The sequence below is a fragment of the Procambarus clarkii genome, chromosome 52 (assembly GCF_040958095.1).
Source record: "Procambarus clarkii isolate CNS0578487 chromosome 52, FALCON_Pclarkii_2.0, whole genome shotgun sequence".
Taxonomy (NCBI): domain Eukaryota; kingdom Metazoa; phylum Arthropoda; class Malacostraca; order Decapoda; family Cambaridae; genus Procambarus; species Procambarus clarkii.
Window position 1 is genome coordinate 23,676,812 of NC_091201.1, and position 21,736 is coordinate 23,698,547.

At 36.8% G+C, this 21,736-nt stretch overlaps 1 protein-coding gene across 2 annotated transcripts; it reads left to right on the top strand.

Annotated features, from left to right (window-relative positions):
• Positions 1-506: 506 nt before the first annotated feature.
• On the top strand, positions 507-20,307 carry Ero1L (endoplasmic reticulum oxidoreductin-1-like protein). Of its 2 annotated transcripts, XM_069304330.1 has the most exons (13): positions 551-990; positions 2,374-2,493; positions 3,731-3,814; positions 4,873-4,974; positions 6,635-6,768; positions 7,788-7,982; positions 8,511-8,557; positions 13,166-13,258; positions 13,783-13,920; positions 14,441-14,558; positions 14,984-15,137; positions 15,298-15,446; positions 18,440-20,307. In XM_069304330.1, the coding sequence occupies exons 1-13, from the start codon at positions 865-867 to the stop codon at positions 18,492-18,494; spliced, it is 1,515 nt and encodes a 504-aa protein (XP_069160431.1). In that variant the 5' UTR covers positions 551-864; the 3' UTR covers positions 18,495-20,307. The 2 variants fall into 2 exon arrangements, with proteins under 2 accessions (XP_045606879.2, XP_069160431.1); XM_045750923.2 differs by lacking the exon at positions 4,873-4,974 and having other exon boundaries at positions 507-990.
• Positions 20,308-21,736: the final 1,429 nt, after the last annotated feature.

A 21,736-nucleotide genomic window follows, 5' to 3' on the forward strand; every position in this document is an offset into this window, starting at 1 on the left:
GGCTTTGCAAGAATGTAAAAACACCAATGTTATGTACTCTCACAAACCCAATGTATCTTCTAAATAAAAACAATAAATAAAAAAAAATATGTCTAAACTGTCTGCCTATTTTCCGACACAATTAAGCCGTTCGTTTTAACCGTACATCCAAGGAGCAAGGAAATAATGATCTAGAATAGCCACGTTTAAGTCATTATAGCTATATAGCATATACAGAGAAGAAGGAATAATGATGCATTATTTTAGTCTTAGATATGACACGATTCACCAGCTTTCTGATGCAATTAGAATGTCGCGGTCGTGCCTTAATACACGTCACTCCCCAGCCTCCTCGTCGTCTTCTTCCGCCACCTAACAATCATCAACTGGGAATCCCCCCCCACACGATAATTCATAATCATTATTAAACAAATATCACCCAATGATGATTAAAGAATTATAATAAGTGCTTGTTAGATAACCAATAAACTCAAGCTGTCCCGTGTGTTGAAGGGATACTACTTTATTTTGCGTAATAGTGTTTACATGGGAGGCGCGCGGCGGGCCAGCTGACGCAGAGGAGGAATGGCATTCCTAGAGTTGGTCTAGAGCGGCCCGCACGTCTCCTCCCACGCCCCCTGCCTCAAGAAACCCTTGTATAGTGTGCCATATACATCACTAACTAACTTTTTACAACCAAAAAGGATACTTGGTTTATTCGCTCTCGCTGGGAAAAGAGATATAGGACATTAAACGTTGATAGGCGAGTCAGTGACATCCTGCACCGGGTTTCTGTGATTTCACCTGAAGCGTTACCTCTAGTTTTTTTTGTGTACTGTAGACTGGAGGTTGGTGTATGGGGTGTCGGTGGTAGATATACACAGGATGCGGTGGTGGACTCCTGTCTGGCTGTTGGTAGGTGTGGTGCTGGGTGGTGCGGCGGGACAGTGGTTTGGTGGCCAGACAGTCTCCAAGGGGGACACATCCGCAGTCGAGCGATGCTTCTGCCAGGTAAGACACCGCTGGCTTTTGGGAGTGTCTCTTTACGATGTACTGGTCTTGTTAGTTAGGGTCTAACAACACCATTACTGGTTACTGGTCTAGCCCCCATAGGATACTCAGTTTTATTTATATTTATAAACATATTTAGGCATTGAATGTAATAGTTCTATCTATAAATCTATCAAAGTTTTGTATCTATGTATGTACTTTACCTGAATAAATATTTGTATTTGTATTTACTGAAAAAGTGACTGCTGCAGAGAAGTGGGGTGGGAGCTGCTGCAGTTTATTTACAAATAAAATTATATGGCTATTTTATCACACATTTTTTTTTAAGCAGAGTTTGAATGTAATTATAAACTAATTAAAGGTGTCATACAATCCTTAGGATATCAGATACATAAAGATTTTAATGATAAATGCAATACTATATTGATGACCAAACTACAGAACACGCCAGAATATGAAGAAACGACGATGTTTTGGTCCATCCTGGACCATTCTCACAATTGACTTGATAATAGTCCAGGATGGATGGAAATGTAGTAGTCTCCTCATCTTCTGGTGTGTGGTTTGATCATCATATCTTCAGCCATGTTATTTATATATATAGTGACTCATCATCTCCAATAATATTGTCAATTGTCAATTATAATACTGTTTATTAATTATGTTTAAAAACTCATCACACTTAAAGGTCAATAAAATAATGGGCCTCAGATTTATAGATAAATGGTCACTGGTTCTATTTCTGCAGCAGGCCAGATATTTGGGCATGGTTTCCATTCACATGATGCACCTGTTCACCTAGCAGTAAATAGGTACTGTTATGGGTTGCACCCTGGGGAATAGGTCATCAGTAACCTTGGTAAGCCTAATGGGAATCCTGACCTCTACAATAGACTACTAGTGGAGAAATTGACAATAATTTGTGTTTAGTATGTAGTTAGCTGAATTAAGTTAGGACGAAGCAATGAACTTGATCAAGAAATATGATGCCATAGAAATAGTTTACTTAAAGGTTGTAATTTACAAGTTTGTATTAATAAGCAGAACATATATTATCCATTGTGAAAAAAACTTTGCTTTCATTCAAGAATTTAAAAGTAACTGGCTCAGCAGTTAAGACATGTCTGTCTTTGTGAATGGAAAGCATGAAGCTGCAGTTAGAAGATGAGAATGAATGGGTTCAGTAGGTATGTTGTTGGTTTTGAGGTTATCCAAAGATTTAAATATTTAAACCTGGTATTTAGTTTTTCATATTATGGAGGGCAGTGTACTGAAATAATGTAAGATTTTTTATTTTGTAATGAAATGGTTGGGATCATATGAGTGGTCTAGCTATGTTAATTATGGCAATTGGATATTAATTTTTATCTTTTCTTTTTATAGCTGAAAGGTGCTATAGATGATTGTTCCTGCTCTGTAGAGACAATTGACAGTTTCAACAACCTAAGAATATTCCCCAGGCTCAATAGTTTGTTACATCAAAACTTCTTCAGGTATTGGAAGGTGAGCCATAGATGAATTGAGTTTTGAAAAAAGGAAATAGCACTACACTATTGTACATATTTTTTTTTAATTCTTCTAAATAATGCTTTTATAGATTTAGTGTGGTAATTTTTGTATTGGTAAGTTTTTAAGTGTAAAAGTCACCAAGAACTCTGATCCTTGCTTAAATCAATCTACTCATCTATACCGATAGTGCTGCTCCCTTTTTTGTTTCACAAGGCCTAAACTGCTACCTTCTTTACTGCTTTTTTTTCATCCTTATCACCCTGTCTTCATATATAATCTGCATATACCCTAATTTTTGCAATTCATTTTATTAAATATATAAATAGTGTATTATTATAAACTACATAGATGGTTTTAATTAATATGTATAATATTCCATTGCTAATCAAAAATACCCTAAATTATGGCAACAGTTAGGTGTGGTATATATCTAAATTAAAGTGACAATTCTCCTAATGTGTCTGGATAGTAAAAAAATTACATAATACTAATAATATCTCGCCTCTGTGAACATGCATTCTTTGCTTTTGATTAAACTCTATTTTAAATTATTAGACATTATTCAACAAAACAATTTTGAGATACAGAGTTGTTGTGTACAGTATTTTAAAACTTGTGAAGTGTAAGAGGATGTGATACTGTATACTAAGTATGGCATAATATTACTAAGCAATGGACATTTATTTATTGACACACTTGGTATTTGCAAGTGTTTAACTCTTGCGAGCTGCAATCTTTGCCATTGATTGTATTTATTTGTAGTTGGTTACATCTTATTCGACAGTGACGAGACATTTAGACATGTCTGTCCACCTGATGCCTCTGTTCTCCTAGCAATGTAATAGGTACTTAGGAATTGGGCAACTGTTATGGGTTGCATCCTAGGAATGGTCAGTAGCTGGCTAGAGGGACCTCAATAAGCATAACTGCAGGCTTTCTGTCCCATGGCAATGGGAATTAATATCAATAATTGGGCACCTTTTACATTATTATATATATATATACTGTATGTGGACTAAATATTGATTCAAAGCCCACACACACCTGAAAATGAAGAAATGAAGATGTTTTGGTCCATTATCAAGACTTGATAATGGACCAAAAAGGGTCCAGGATGGACTGAAACATCATTTTCTTCATTTTCATATGTGTGGGTTTTGACTCAAGACTTCAGCCACATTGTCACTCATCGTCAACTATAAATAATGTTGTAATAAGCTTTTCTCAACAGGTCAATTTAAACAAAAAATGTCCATTCTGGGAGGATGATGGCAAATGTGCAATTCGTTATTGCAGTGTACAACCATGCACAGATGTAAGTCATTTATCTTTTGATTTTTGTATGAGAGGGCAGGAGGGCAGTGGTGGGATGTATTTAATACAGGAGGTAAAGCATCCTAAGGGTTAGCAGATCTAGCTCAAATTTTATCTTCTTAACATTTTTAGCAGTACAGTTGTCATGTTGGGTAATTACTGATGACATATGTATACTTTTGAATGATAGGTTCCTCTTATTGTGTCATTTTGCACCCAGTGGCTGATTTTAAAAATTGCTGTATGAGAGATTTTGAGTAATATCAAGAGCATAGCTACACAAAATCTTCTACACGTCTTAATGATAGGAAATTACCTCTCTTGCAAATGGTATTCTAAGAAATTTTGCAAATATATATTTTTTAATTGCTCAAAATTGTTAAAGGTGAGAATGCTACCTCCTATACTAATTATACTGTACTCCCTATACCATAGTTATCACTGTGTACTGTATCACCATTGTAATAAGTAGCACATTGGTCTACATCATCAGCTCACAACTGAGGATTCAATTCCTGAGCAGGATGGACTGGTTACCACTTTTCTAAATAGGTACCTGGAGCTAGGCAACTATTATAGGTTGCTTCCTGGAGAAGGTTAGTACTGTAGTTGGGTTACGGGACCTCGATAAGCCAAGTGCAGGTTTCTTGAACTCGACATCGGAAAATTAATTGATGACCAAACCACACATCAGAACATGGAGACGATGACGTTTCGGTCCGTCTTGGACCATTATCAAGTCGATTGTGGAAATTAAAACTATGAAAAACTCTTAGAAACTAGAAGCAGCAGATTCAGGCCGTGAGCTGTGTTTACAGCAGTAGTAGTTAGCAATAATGTTCAGATGGGTGTTTTATTGAGTAAAGTGGAAAATTGTTGAACTTTGGAGAGCTCTGGAACACACACAGAAATGCATCCTTAGTTTTCTACTTCATTTAAAAAAGTGAATATGACATCACCTTCTAAAAATTTTAATATTTCTTGTATGTTGTATATATATACTAATAATGTCACTCTTTATTTTTCTTTTATTTATACTCGGATTTCTTTACATTGTAGCAAGAGGAATCGATTAAAGCAACCAAGAACAAAGAAAGTCAAGCAAGCAAAAGTGCAAGACTGAATTTGAATTTTATTGAAGATACGGAATCGTGTAGCAAGGTTAACGTGGATGAAACTGTAGAAACATTTAGTTTTGAGTAAATATATAAAGCAAATTTCTGAACATGACACTCAGATGCTCCCGAGGGCAAGCTCACTGAGTGTCAGATTGAACAAGATCATGAAACTCGTGGTAGGATAATATTTTGCGCTGGCATGCAAGGGAACTTTTCAAACAACCCCGACAAGTTATACTTGTGTTAGGCAAGCAGTGGAGAAAAGCTCCTCAGTGCACACCTACCCTGTCTCTTCCCTGCACACATCTTTCCCCATCTATCCTACCATACACCCTCCAAATCTTTTTCTCCCTCCCCCCCCCCCTTCTTCATCTCCCTTTTCACAGCCCCCGTCTCCCTTTCCACACTCCCTTTCTAGACCCCCATCTGCCTCCACACCCTCCTTGCCTCTCCATACACCCTACCTCCCTCTAACCCCCTCCTCTCTTACCAAGTGCATTCCTGGCACCTATATGATCCATTGGAGATATTTGAAGAGGTCCTTCCTGTGCCAGCACGGAATGCCAAGCTGCCCTAGACCAGGATTCATCAAGAATTTACCTTGTGAAACCTGTACATCTTTCCTCAGTCATGGCTGCTTAATCTATATTTATTAAACAGTTTATTAGCTCTGAAGTATCACAAGGTTGTTTATAATAATATCCATTGGTTGTGAAGCATTGAAGCTCGTTAGCTGTTTAATAAATACACAGTAAGCCGTCATGATTGAGGAAATACATACAGGTTTCATAAAAGGACATGTAAATAATTGATGAATAATGGTTCTGACTGTCATGATCTTGTATAATGAGATATTTAGTGAACATGCCTTTGGAGGCATCAGTGTGGAATGATCAGAATGATTTTCTTGTTAAGTTTCTCAACGTTTTAATTTTTTTTTTAAATACGGCATTAGTTACTCATTATTATATGTATCTAATAAATTTTATAACAATATCACTGGATTATGTAATATACAAGAGTATATATGAGTGAGTAACTTTTGTTAGCTAATTGAAAATATTGGTGGCACACGATTGCTTCGATAACAGCACTGGGTTTATTGTGTGTTGGATTTTTGCACATTATAAGCAAGCTCTTATATTTATATGTTTATATTTATTTATACTGAATATGTTTTATTGTGTTTGGAATATATGCTCTCTATTGTCATAAAAATCTGATGCATAAAGGGGGGATTTTCCTGGCACCTTTAAAGATTTCCCTAAAAATATATCACTTATCAGGTAACTAAGTGTTTTCTGATTAATTTTGTTCACAGTTCTAGGTTATGGAAATGTTTGGTCATGTATCATGACTTATTGCCCTCTTGATTATAAATTTCAAGTTTAGACTCTCCTAATATTAAAGTAATGAGTGCGTGGGTTTTACTGCAATTGTCATTAAATATTGCATCTTAAGAGCTTAAGTTTGACTGTGGTTTACCGCATTCAGATCACTGCAGAATATATAAACTTGGTTTATGTGCTTCGGGAAGCTTAATGCAAGTTTTAATCGGTTGGAAATCAACATTATGTATTCTGTGGCTACGTTGGGGCTTGCATTAGTGTGGTTGTTGACTGTAATTTTAAGTAACACCTTTGTATACGACAATTATTATTATTGTTTTGAAAGCAACAAACCTTTTGTTACATTAAATCTAGGTCCCAGAAGGCATCAAGGGAGCAGTCACACCTAATGGAATTGACACGTCACAAAGGCAAATAAAGAAATCTCCACCGACTGCAACAGACTGTGATGCTGAGAATGATTTGGGTTACCTCAACACAACGCTCAGGTAAAGGCAAGATGTAATACTGTTATGAAAGATGTGGAAGGTGAAAATCTGACCTGTATAACTGAGGACATTATACTTGAAATGGTATGGTTCTCTAAATAATTGGATAAGGATTGATGAAAAGGATGCAAGTGATATTGAGATTGGAGGAGGTGAAGGCCAAACACATGAGGAACTATGGACATTAAGCAGTAAAAGGTGTAGAGATGGAATACAAAGATAATTGCAGACATAAGGAATTTAAATAAAAGCCTATTCATTAGTATCTGTGCCTTGGTTGGAGTGAGACTTGGGTGTTAATTCATCAATATCCATATGTGCTGGGTTAAAATTGTGCACAATGTTCATCCACAAACTGCACTTAACATGTACATCTGTATCTCATTGATCCATATTAGTTAATTTACAGTAAATACAGAAAAATAGAATAAATACATTCAATAATTCAGGAAAATTAACAATGGTAACACAGTCTTTCATTTGGTAAGTACTGGACTATTTCTTATAATCCACTCCCTCCCTGGATGCTCCCCGAGTCAATTCCCCTTAGATGCTCCCCCCGAGATCCCTTTTCCGGAGGCTCCCCGAGTCCCCTACCTCAGAAACATCACTGTAAGTGGAGCGGAGCCAATGTAGGCAAGGAAAGGGATGTCGACTGAGAATCCCAAATGTGGCCCAATCAGGTCTGAATCTTGGATGGAACCAACTGGGACTTCTACCAGTTTACCTGAATCTGGTGTGCTGGGAAAGAAACAGATTCCTGTCCAACTTGTTCTAATTTTGAGGCCACATAAGAGCCTAGTGGAGGCAAGAGACCTGGGTGAACCATAATGATTCAAGCTTGGGAAACGTCTAAGAAAGTGGCTCGGAAAAGAATTTCACTACTCTCACCATCATCCTATATTTAGTTTTTTATAAACTTGCTTAAATATTAACAAACTTTCATGTAATTCAGCAATAATACATTGAAAATGTAAAAAAACTATTCACCTTACAATTTGGAATGTTTTTATTTCCAGTAAAGAGTCTATTGATGGGTTTGAGCGGTGGGCTGCTCATGATGATGCTCAGGATAGTTTTTGCTACCTAGATGATGATTCGTCCCTAGACAGTGAGTATGTGGACCTCCTGCTAAACCCCGAGAGATTCACAGGTTATGCTGGAGACTCTACACATCGTATCTGGAGAGCTATATATCAGGAAAATTGTTTCAAGTGAGTAAAATGTTTGTATATATTGTTTAAATTAAAGCTAAGATTGTAGTCCAAGGTAATTTTAACTTTGTTTTTATAAAATATTTTTTGGGGAGGGAAAAAAAGTCTAGATACGAAAGTTTTTAAATGACTTTAGATATTTTGAAATGTTGTTTTGGGGAGTTAAGAATATTGAGGGGGTTATAATGCATGCAGAATATTATCATGAAAAATACCTAAATGGAAACAAAATGAAATTAAATTTTAACTTCAAATCACCCTAACCAAGAAAAGGCCTCCAAAAAGGGGCAAAGAATCAGAACAGGCTACAGCAAGGTAAAAAATCCATATAAACAAAACTCCAAGAATCATGAACCACTTGGTAGTAAAGCCATTCTGACTTTACTTGCATCTTTGCACCACCAGATGGCTGTGTACCTTCCTCCTCAAATCCCCAACCTTGAAGCCTAAGCTAACTTTGTTTTATATTCATTAATGAAGCTTTGAACCAGAAAAAAAGACTCATCATGAATACTTTTTTCTTGACAGACCTACAAGAAGTTTTCGGCCATATGCAGACTTCAGTAATATTGGAGGTAAGTGAATAATTTTTACTTTATAAGTTGCTCAGGATTGCTTCATTAGGCAATTTCATGCTGTTTTAGAGAAGAAATGAACTAGATGAAGTAATGCAGCACCTTCAAGTATGAATTGGTTTTATGCTCTGTGTCTTTGTCAAAAAAGTGCATTTGCATCTTTAAAAAGCAACAAACTTTCAAGCCTTTCATCAACACTAAGCAATTCGTTGCATACAGGTACAAGTATGTTTAAACGGAGGCGAAGCAAGGCTGGCATTTGGCTACCTGTATTATGAATGATGTACTGTATAAAGAAGTGGATGAGTGAACATTTTGGCCCTGGTCTAAGCCCTGAGATCACGAGTTTAATCAACATGTATAGTCGAGGGCTCGTGTATCAATAACTGCTGACAATCTTAGGGAACCCACAAATGTGATAATAAATACATTATTGTGGATAACATTGTCAGAGCTCTCAACCTAAACAACCTTTCCAATTTTATGAAGTTTGATGTGAAAAACATCACAAATAGTTTTCCTTTTCCAGTTGAGAAAAGTTGGAAATATTTGTTTGGAAAATATACGAGGAGACTGGAGAATTTAATTTCTTCAAGAAAGATAGGGGTAGTCTGTAGAATTTTAAAGGAAATGGGGAAAGCAAAATTTTTTTGTTTGTGGCCACTCTAGTGACATGTGCGTGCTGCTACCCTAATGGTCCAATGTTTGCTGTACCTGTAGCTTAACAGCCATATTTGTTTAATGCATAAGTATTTTGGTGTACATTTTTTTTCCCCCTCTTCTACCCAATCTTAAATAAAAAATATGAATGTCTTGAACTGCAATATTTTCACCTAAATCGTTGTATTCATTTTGGTGTGTTTAGAATAATAAAAGGAAATGTCGTAAGTTTTTTACTAAGAAGTCTGATATATATTTAATATTTTTCTCCCATTTACCATAATTACAGCAGATGACTTTCTAAAAGGTAAGCAAGTTATCTGTAGATTGATGTGGTTTATTTTACTGTAGAAATTCTCAGACTTGTCTTGAAAGTACTGCATAACTGTTAAGTAAGGCTGACATTTATGGGTTAAGTTTTAATTGCAAGTTTTGTTAATCAATTTATTACAGAAGACCAGATCTAGAGTACAGTAAACCTTAAAACTGTAACCTTTGTAACTTTAAAAACACAGCTCTACCGAGTTTTGTTTTGGCAATAATTCTGTGTTTTCTGCTTGAATGGATTAATTGGCTTCAGATTTTCTATTTCATCCAATTTTGGCATACTTAACTTTTTATTTTAATGCAATGAATAGAACACCTATATTAGCACTTTGAAGTTGCAAACGAGTAACATAATATTTTTAAATTTTTAATAAAATGTAAAACTAATTAGGTAAATAAAACGGTAAATATGAAAAGCAGCTATTTGAGCAGTTTACACCTTTGCTCGCTAAGGTAAGAACAACGGTTTCTTAAAGACAAGGTCGTGCTGTTAGAATCATTAACATTCTAGCACAGACGCTGCAGGGAATTTCTGAAATGGTCCCTGCAGGATCATATTGGTGCTAAGGAACAATGAATATTGAATCCAACTTGGAATGACCTCTCTAGGATGAGTTACGAATTTGCTTGTCCATGTCTTACATTCTTGCGCCTCGTATTTTACCGATTTCATATTAGTATCACTCGGTGCCATCAATATTACTTTGATACTGAACTTATTGGAAGATATTAATCCAGATCACTTCTTTAAAAGATCTATGTAATGCATTCAAGGGGCAACAGCTTCAAGCCACAAATCAGAACTGGAAACCGGATATGCTTTTTTTACCCATAAGGTAATAGTAATAAACCTATAGAATTGCCTACCTGCTGAAACCATAAATGCTAGGATATTACTTCAGTTTAACATTAAATTGAAAAAAAAATCAGGAATAATGGGGAGGGGGGGGGTGGATCTTTGACAAGCCACTGGCTTCCTGTCCCCATCACGGCCATTAGAGATGTTGGCCCTTCATGAACTCGAGTCATATTCTTTCTCGTGATTGTTATAAGTTGCTTTCATTTATCTAACTCCTTTCTTGTTCCTGTTACTTGCTGGTGGGCTTTAGGCATTTATGATTATTAATTTTTTTGTATAGTTTAACATTTTATGTTATCACCTTTACATCCTGTGGGTTATTGTGTTCGGTAATATATTATTATATATTATTTAATTTAAATTTGTGTTTTCCTTAATCCTTGCACTGTGCAAATACACAAGTAAATGGGCTTTCACAGGACAGAGTCCAATGGATGGCAAACACTTGGCTAGAATTAATTCAAAGATGTTTAGCATCTCCAGGAGCAGTCCACACAGGCGGACATCAAGCGAAAGACTGATTAGTGTTGGCATGGAAACCAGCGCCTCCCGTGGTTCTGCCACCCGTCAGTTGCCACTTGTAACTGTGAGGGTTCAACTGATTACCGAGTGGTTCATTTGCAGTTGTTTGCGCCTTGTTTATCTTTTCTGTGAATTTTGTGATTGGCCTTTTTGGCTTATCCCATTTTCAGGATGCTTCCTTAGGTGTGGGTGATCTTCCCCTGACCACCTCAGGAGGTTCCTGAGGAGTTTCCCTTCCCCATGATTTTGAGGTTTTTCTAGCATTTCTGATCACATCTGTTATTGTTTTGCCCCATTTAGTGTCACTCATAAGGGGTCATTCTTCACCTCCTTATGCATACTGATTCTTCTATATTCATTTTCTTTTGTTCAGAGGGTTGTTACTACACCTACAATTTTCTCCAGGTCAAAGGCACCCTGCTCTTCTGGACCAAAAACTCTCATAATCAGAGAAGCAAGAGTAAAACCTCATGGCACAGTCTCTGAATACAGCATACATGAAAATGGTACACCGCAAGGAGGCATTCTTAGACCCTCTTCTCTTCAACTGCTTAATTGAAAGAACAATGAGGCTGAAACTCCCACAGCACTGCAGGCTGCTAAACTATGCGAACAACTTTGTCATCACCATAAAAGGACGGGATGTAGCACCTTGCACCCAAATGCTTAGAATGCATCAGTGAAGTGGCAAAGCAGATTGGTATCAAACTTAACTCCATCAAGATAAAAAGCCATGCCCATAAAAATAGTGAAGCCTAACAAACAACTCAAAGTACAGGGTCAACCAATTGAATGGGTGGACACTTATCAGTATCTAGGAATAATTCTGGACACAAAAATTTTAATGCTGAGGTCACTTACTTGAGAGAGAGAACTGCGGCCCGGACAGCCATCCTCAGGTCACTGCCCGCCAAACACACACCGAAACTACAACATTGGTACAACGTTCGAACAAGTTTTAACACCTAACCAGTTATAACAACCAATATAGCAAGTTGTAACAACGTTCTAATACGTCATAAACACGTTAAGCCAAGATGTAACAACTTTATTACAAGTTGTAACAAGCGGAAAATAGACAGTTTCGGTTTGTGTTTCCAGGGTGACCTTCCTCTTAAGAGGAGCCAATCTGCAAGTTCTTCGCACACATTATGTACAGCAGTCAGTGATCGACTATGCAGCACCTTCACTAACAAGACTATCACAACAATAGTGGAATAACCGTGAAGTAGCCCAAAACAATGCTATGAGAGATGGCCTGGGAGCCCCTATGTGGACCAGGCTTGAAACTCTAAGACTGGAAACAGGTTTGTCCTTTCTTCAAGAAAGAATATCTCGAACAACAGCTACGATTATCAGTAAAATAATTGTTTCCCCTGATCCAATCCCAGTACGACAGGCCTTGGTGGTTGGACTTTGCCAAAACATTGGTAACTCTTGGGCTGCCAGAGCCGGAGATGTCATAAACAAACTACAATTAATTAGCATTATTCTGGATAGAGAACGTGATCAACCACACCTTGGTATAGTGGCTAGCATGCTGACCCACCCATCTCGCAAGTGTGAACAACCCGAGTTCAGGTCCTGGGCAGGGAAGGACAAATCTGACATCAGTGCCCCTGTTCATCCAGCAATAATTTGAGATTGCATTTAATGGAACATGTTCTGGGGAAAATTAGTACTGTAGGGCAAGTCTTCCAATGAGATGTGGGAGGAAGAGATTTTAGCATGCAAACAAGATGCAAAAGATCTCTGGTTATAGTTAAAAAAAAAAAAAAAGTTGCAAGATCATACTGCAGCAGAAATTTAGCATTTTCGTAAGCCGTTTATGCAAGGAATATGGGCAAGATTTCTCTCTGCGAGAATTTCCTTATAACTTCATAATCTATCCCCATCAGCCATTGTGTTAGGCTGTGTAAAAAGAAATTCATTAGCAAGTTAATGAATATATTAATAGTTGTATAGACTGTAAATTTTCATAAATATTACCATGTAAAAATGTAACGAGACATAACTAGGTATGGATGTTTTTGATGACAGCTTATTAGTTATGAATAATTGTTACAAATATAGGAATACAGTATAGCTAGTATTATTTGTCTATAAATATTTTTGCATGTTATTCAGCCATTTTTAAAGACAAATTTTGTATGACATTTGGATTTGGAAACTTCTGTTTTGCCCATAAACGGTCAAAGACAAACAGTTTATAACTAAGAGCTTATTTTATATTTTTTCAGATTTATGCTTAGAAAAGCGTGCATTCTACCGAGCCATCTCGGGCCTCCACACCAGCATCAACATTCATCTGTCTGCACATTATCTCCTCTCTGGTATTTATATTGCTAAGTATTTACAGTCAGATTTGGTTTCAGATCTTAAAAGCCAGAGGCAACACATTAATTTATTTATGAATATACGGTAATGTATTAATTAAACTACGAGTGCTGTACATCTTGCATTTTTCAATCTTTTTTTATGACACCAGTATTGTATTTGATATTAAGTTGTCTGGTAAACATATGCCAAGTAAGTAAATCTGCTGCCAAGTTGTGCTTATCTATAAATCTTTAACATGCAGGCATACTGTGAAGCTTAGTTTAATTAATCTGAAAGTAAATTTTCTGGCGTAAAAGATAAGAGTAAAAATCAAAGTAACACAAATGTCAAATGTTGTATTCAGCTGCCTCAAGAGCATAGTGGATGAAATGTTGAATATTTTTCCTTGCATTTTCCCGATTCATTAGCGATTCTTGAACAGTTAGATACATACAATTAATGATTTGTTATTTTAGTTCTGTACTAAATTACAGTATACCAAATACTATTTTAATACACAATGTATTTTTATAAACAGATAAAAATGGTTTTGCCGAATCCAAGGACGGAGTGTGGGGTCACAATTTAGAGGAGTTTCAGCGCAGATTTGATCCAGAGATGACGGGAGGAGAAGGACCGCTTCGTCTCAAGAACTTGTATTTTGTTTACTTGCTCGGTAAGTAGAATTCCTCAATACAAGGGGACCATTTAATATTCACATTCATATTTTTTGTTAACTGTTCATAGCAACAGGTAGAGCTATGCTCCTGGTGTTCCATCTTCTTGATATCTTTAAGAATAGTTTTAAACCTTGAGGTGGTGTTAGCTCATGCACCACTTTCTGAAATATGTTTATACTGTAATGTCAACAACTCTTGGTGGCAAAAAGCACTGTGTTCTGTCTACATGTTTTCTTCTGGAGTTTACAACTATGACTTACAGTTCTGCTTGTTTATGGTTCCAGCTGGTCTTCCCTGTCTTTTCTTTGCTGCTAATATTTCTTAGTTCTGGAATCCATTTCATTGCATGATCTTAGACTTCTTGTGTTTCTTTAATGATGGTCACTATACCACAGTTCCATAAATTAGTTTAAATTTGATGTACTATACAATAAATTGTAAATATTTTTGTATTATTCTATACCCCCATACATAAAAGGTTTGTATCTCAGTGGTGTGCTATTCTCTCATTCCTAGAACTTCGAGCATTAGCCAAAGCAGCACCATACTTGGAAAGCCTCGAGTTTTACACTGGGAATGAAGCTGAAGACAGTGATGTAAGAAAGGCAGTCACAGATCTCCTGACTGTTGTAAAGTGAGTAATTAAAATGTTAATAATTCTCAAGGCCCACATTATTATTATTGAACACGTTCATTTGAACACATTTCATTCATTCATCTTTTACTATATAATTTAAAATAATGATATACTATACAGTATTCAGTTTATTTCCACTATTCTGTATATTTTGTATCCAAATTAATTTTATAAAGGAACTTTATTTTTTTGTGTGTGTATAGGCAGACATAAGGAAAATAACCAGGAGTATACCAGAAGGGGCTCTTGGTCTTTCTCACATTAATGAGCCACTTCTTGAATATGTCAGTAAATAAATAAATAATATATATTACACACACACACACACACACACACTGGAGTATTATTAAAAAAGTAATACTGTAACTGGATTTTTTTCTCTAGAATATTGTAGCTAATGGCCATTTCCATAAACTTTTCAGGAGTTTTCCAGAGCACTTTAAGGAAGAAACAATGTTCACTGGGGGACTACAAGCCACCAAGCTTAAAGAACAATTCCGTGAACATTTCCGCAACATTAGTCGTATCATGGACTGTGTAGGATGTGACAAATGTCGACTGTGGGGCAAGTTACAGGTAGGGAAACAAGCCACAAGTGTGTGTCCGTCCCTTTTATTCCACTTCCCTCCCTCATCATTGTGTGTTGGAAATAAACATATTTTCGTAAGTTAAGATTCCGACTTTGTGGGAGGTTTGTACAATATTATACTATCGGGTAATATGTATTATGTTGCAGGTTACTGGCTTGGGGACAGCTTTAAAGATACTATTCTCAGGCAACTTTGACCAACCTTTGGATCAGCAATTAAATTTATCAGCAGTGAAGCAAACCAAGTTTCAACTGTCACGAGGAGAAATTGTTTCTCTATTCAATGCATTTGGGAGGTGAGTTGATTTTATCTTGTTAGGTATCCCCAGTAGTTATTTATCTTAGGTCATGTATTTGTTTTCTTAAGAGATTTCCATACACTATTTGGAGAATGTTTAATTGCATTAACTTGTATTTTAACACTACAGTAGTTCATACCTTGATCTGTGGGTTAATATCATTTTTATTTTGGTTATCACCCTGTAAATAAATACTTATATATGATATTTATTTACATCACTCGTATGATATTTACATACAAGTGATGTAAATATCATTATAATACTGTACATTTATATGCATGTAACGGAGTTATCCTAGACCCATAAACAAATTCTGCTATCTTGAATTGCTTACTATCGACGAGGTTATCTTGTACCACAGATAATGCGATTACTATATTGTCAATGCTCAATTTGATTTTTACCCACTGGTGTAAGGAAATTTCATTCCCCTATATAAGTGGTTGGCAAGTGTAATGCACTAAAGGTAAAGGTTGTTGAAGTGAATTCCATCCACAACTTTTTTTAATGTTTTCATTGTATTTTAATGTTGAGAGCAGTAATTATCATGCCAGGTATAAATGGCTAGGAAATGGTATAAAGATTACACACACAAATCACAATAGCGTGATGCATCAAATGAACAAATCCTCATCACTGCCTTTGTGGATTTGTTCATTTCCTCCGCCCCCATCACTAAAAAATCTTCAATACTTGTGGTCTTCTCTGTAGATACCTTAACCCCCCACCCCCCCACCCCACCCTCTCCATATCCTCCAACCTACTACACTCCCTATCTCCTCCCAACACACGTGCCATTCACCCCCCCCTTCCCCCACAATCTCCCTGACCCAACATATGCTTATCCTGTATCCTCCCTACCTACCAAAACACGCTCTTTGTCAGTTTCCTCCCTACTTGCAAACACCCCCCCCCAAATCTCATCCTTCTCTGCTCACACATGTTCTTTCACCCATTTCTCTTTCCCTGAACATATGCCCTTCGGTTTCCTTCCCTACCCACACATACCCTTACCTCATCAATATAAGCACAATGTTGCACTCAGAATGCAAATATGTCATCAGAACATGCCTTGAAAGTCAACATACAAGTACAGTACTGTATTATTATTTAAAATAATAAAGTCTATAGACTTGACACTGACCATTTCCCATCTACAGACTTTGAGAAGAGAGTCCACTGGGATGATCCCCCAACTACCTATGACTCCTGATAAAATAGCCATTAATCCATTGAAGTTTAACAAGACTAGCCTCAAACATTTCGCCCCCAGCCTTGCACATTCTCCTTTATACACTATCAATGTCTATAAGTATCCACATCTGAAATATTAAACAAAAATTTGAAACTTTGTATTTCAACACATTTTTAACACTTTCGCGCTCTCGGCGCTCAAAAAAAAAAACAATACCCCAGATGCTTTCGGCACTTCGCGCGCCTACGCGGTAAGACTGAAAAAGTGTACACTCTTTTGACTGTCCTGACAATAATTGAAGGCGCACGTATTTAAATTTGGTATCACTGTGTTCGCAATGAAATTGTCTATAAGAGCATACCTATAAAATGCCGCCCAAGCATAAGGAGTATCAACACCAAATAAAAAACTATGCAGATCACTCGCCGAGAGCGCCAAACAGCAACAAAATGTTTCCACTCTCTTAATGGTTGCGAAGCCTACAGTTGTCCTACATCGCTAATTTTGGTATCATTGGAATCGCAATAAAATTCTCTACACGGACATATGCATATGAATGTTTAATATAGGTAATTGCCCACCCGCAAGAGTGTGTGAATTGGAGAGTAGTTAGCCGCGAGCGCACTGGCGAAAACACAGGGGGGAAATCATGCTTGGAAATTTTATACGTTTCCTGACCCTACTTTTCTATGTACGTATTTCTTTTTTATACCAATGTGTTCGCAATAAAATTTTCTATAAGATGAACTGTATAACATTTGTACAAAGCATGTGTAAGAGAAGCGCCAAATATAGAACCACGTCGCTCAGTATGCGTTCGCGGCAGAAACGAACGCATTGTTTTCGTTCGTTTGATGTTTGTCATGTTTATACTTGTTGAAACATTTTATAATTTGTATGACAGTGATCGCAGTAAAATTCCCTACACAGACATATATATAACACATACAAATATTTCCCACGTGTTGGATATATCAACGGCTAAAGGGAACCCACTGCCACACGTTCGCCACACCCCCAAACATACTTTGTGTATTTTTTTTTTTACTCATAGAAGTTTATGTGATATAATATTCATTCTGGTACCAAAAAATTCGCAAATAAATTCTTTACAAAACAAAAGTATCCCCATCCATTTCGGTTAAAAAATGGAATTTATAGAAATATTTTTTCAATGGACGAGAAAAGTAGGCTGTTATGCGGAATCGTAAGAAAAAACGGCGACGAGTTATCTCTAATCTAAAGCGCGAAAGTGTTAAGTATGTTGTTGCTTTAGATTCAGCTACTTGGAGCAAAATTTCCATGTAGCATGGACTAAAATGAGCCCATGATTTTCAAGGAATACAGGAATCTTATATTCATCGAAAATGCACCGAAACGTGAAATTGTTTGGAATATTTGTTTAATTATTCCTATATGGATACTTGTGCATAATTTAATAGCATGTTTTTGTGATTATTCATGCATAATTAGCAGTGTATATGCCAAAACTCACTCTGCTTCTCTTACAATATTACTAATTACATAACACAATTACACAATAATGTGTTGTGCAGGTTAAGGGTTAAAGCTACTGTATATAGATATAATAAGCCCTCAGACTCGCCATATCCATTGCAGTGCAGCCACACACAATGGATTTAATGACAATTTGGAGATATTATTTTTCTTATATTCTCATAATTGAGTTATGCCTTGTATGGTATGCATATGATATGTAATGCAATGCATTTCACAGTATGAAAACCATTTGATCCTGCTTGGCACCTCACTAAATGTTTGTATTTTTCAGGTTATCACGCAGCATCATGGAACTTGAAAACTTTCGCCAAAAAAGCCTAAGATAATAATGGCAATGATCTCGATGAACATTTTCTGTGATATTTGTTATACATAATATTTGTACTGTCACACATTGTTATGATAAACAGTGGGTTCATAATGACCTGTTGAGCAGTTGTGAAAATAATGTGCTGCACTTTAAATACCTTTATTATAATTTGCTATTTTAAAAAGGAACAAGTAGCCTCTTTATTGGATGCAACAAAGAACATTATTATGTAATACTACGTACATATACGTGTACTACAGTACTCTTATCAGTTGAATATTAACAGACTACAAAATCACACATTTTATCTGATAATTGACACCTTTGACAGCAGACTATCACAGATTATCCCCACTACTGTACTATGTCTGTAGTATGGTATCCCAGCCGTCCCTAGCGATAGTTTGGGTGCTTGGTGTAGGAGACACAGGATACATTTCTCGATTGCCTCTTATAAAAATCATACCTGATGATTTTCAAGGATGTCATAATTTTTATAATTAAAGTGGCTAAAAAAATATTTAAGTATAATTTTGTGCTATTACTGTGACTGATATTATAGCGAGACTTGCACAACAAAATGTATTGATGCTATCACCGAATAACTCGTTGATGTTTCCTTTGTATAAGAGGACAGTGCATTCGGTAAACAGTGTTTGTCTTGTGATTATTATATAGGTAAACTGACAAGTTGGATTTTGAGCATATTTGTGTTCTGTGACATATTGATATATTATCTGGTTCTAGAGACCAATTGTGGTAAAGGGAACATTTATGAATAACTGCTAAATATTTTTGACTATACAGTATGGTAGTTGCTTTTTTAATTTTTTATTGATACGGGATTTAGGGGAAATATATATTTAATTGCATATGACTACTGACTAATATGAGCAGCGTGGTTGGTTCTGTCCACTTTTTCCAGATTCACGTTGTAATCACCTATTTATTACAGCATCATTGTATTCTACCATAAATGCATATGATTTTTTTTTTTAATGCTTAGAATTAAGGTGCACAAAGATAAAGGGACTAGAGGCCTAATAGGCATGATAATGCATCTGTCAGTAACACTAAGCTCAGTATTAAATAAATTTATTTTATTGATCAAATAAATGTTTTTGCTTTCATAAGTCTTTTGGTCAGTGAGGTGAAGCACTGAGTCTGATCAGTAACTGGATGGGTGACTGCACAGGCAGCCATGTCTGTGCGTGGATAAATACATTTTTCTATAAAAACCATATTTCTTAAATATAAAATTTAGTGAAATTTGCTTTCCCCAAGAAACAGAACTGGTTTGAAAAATATTGGACAGAATAATCCTAAAACCACAAAGACAATGGGGATAATAAGATTTGTCTACCTACCTAATAATGGTAGCTTGGCCACTTGGTTGACTACTCGATCAGTCAGGATCTCGGTACAGTACTTGGATGCAGTGACTACTTCATATTATTTGTTTTCAAGATGTAATGTTAATTTGGAAGTATGTTAATTCCCCATTTTATTTAAAACATTTAGACCCCTTGTATTTGTTGTTATCTGTAACTTTTAGCAAATATTGAAAACTTTGTTTCCATAATATATAGATAACGCATAAAGGATTGTGACAATAATACAGCAACAGACCTCCAAAAGTTGTGATTATGACAACAAAAAGTAGCACCAGTGGGAGGAATGTTTAATGCTGTTTTATTTCTCTAATGCAGAATGAACAATAATAAATTTATCACCATCAATATACTTGCACATGCTGTACTGTATTTAGAAAATACTCTTATGATAAACTACATTAATGAGATTCATTAATAAAGTTGGCATGAACTTAATATTAAGGCTTTAGTTTGAATTAATTAGCCCTACTATTCATTTAGTGTTTAGCCATATTTATGGAACATGAATGATAACCAGATACTGTTCAGGATGCACCCTAAGAATTAAGAAACTTAGAACGAGTGATGCTTAAGATATATTCACCAAGGATTTAATCGAGACGTGACTCAAAAGCATATAGGCAAAGCAAGACACTCTTGCTTTGAACTTTCAGGATGACCAGAAAGACATCCTGAAAGTCGGAACAATCTACAAAACGTTGCACATCTAAGTGGCCTAATGCACTGACACCAAGATGCTGGTCATGTTTTCATCAAGTGCTCATGAGTTAAGAGCCTATGGCCAATATGCAACCTTGCTAGAATCCTTTTCCACCTCATGTTATGGTGGAATAATGAAAGCTACCGGGTTGTCATATTTAACACTACAGTTTGTTATTCATAATAACCAACTATTTATCCAATAGTTGCAGATTATGCTTCACTGGGTAGGAATTCATTTTTGACCAATGATTGGCATGAATAGATTTTTAGCAAGGATATCCACAAGTTCATTCAATATGGGAAGAAACCCAGCAAAATTGAACTCTGCTAAATCTGAGGAATAGCCAGTATTGCATTTCGATCACCACAAAACAGGAGGGGGTTAAGTCTAACAGCCACAATAGCTGGCCAACTTAGTGGCCTGATAGCCGAGTGGACAGCGTTCTGGACTTGTAGTCCTAGGGTCTGGGTTCAATCCCCGGTGATGGCAGAAACAAAATGGGCAGTTTCTTTCACTCTAATGCCCCTGTTACTTAACAGTAAATAGGTACCACACGGCCAATACAAAAACCAAACCAACGGACCCAGCAGATGAGCCGGGCGACCCGAACCTCAGAACAGGAGGGAAGGGAACCTGGGCAAACCAAAACGCACCCACGGCCCAGAGGCCAAGATGAGCAGACAACATCGAAGAGCCGCAACCGAACACAACAAACAAATCACCCCCAGCCTGAACAACCAAGCAGCAACCCAAGGACCCCTCCGGAAAACAGCAGACCCAGCCTTCACCCGAAAAGGATACCGCAGCTAACAACCTACCACCAGGACCAAATGAGCAGAAAAAACACACCAGAACCGAAGGTGTCGCTACAAACTGAGGAGAAGAAAGAAGAGAGACCATCCGGGCCAACGACCAGGACAGCACCAGAAGTGCATGAGCAGGTCAGAAGTGAAACAACGAACTTAACAGCTTGCGGAACGGAGCAGAAGGAAAAGCAACACCGAACGCATGCTGGGGCAGTGGCCCCGCCAGCGCCGCCTGAAACGAGGCGACAGTATTCGGCATCAAACGACGGTCCAGGAACAACCCCGAAGGGAAGGACATAACAACCCCATCAGAGACTGCGGGACACCTACGCAGTGATAAGAAAACCGGAAGGAC

What these genes read in the sequence shown, in the direction of transcription:
- Ero1L (XM_069304330.1), top strand. Translation starts at nt 865, where the DNA reads ATGCGGTGGTGGACTCCTGTCTGGCTGTTGGTAGGTGTGGTGCTGGGT. An exon ending in TATCAGGAAAATTGTTTCAA is followed by an intron (nt 7,983 to 8,510) that starts GTGAGTAAAATG and finishes TTTTCTTGACAG; the next exon opens with ACCTACAAGAAGTTTTCGGC. An exon ending in GATCTCCTGACTGTTGTAAA is followed by an intron (nt 14,559 to 14,983) that starts GTGAGTAATTAA and finishes TAAACTTTTCAG; the next exon opens with GAGTTTTCCAGAGCACTTTA.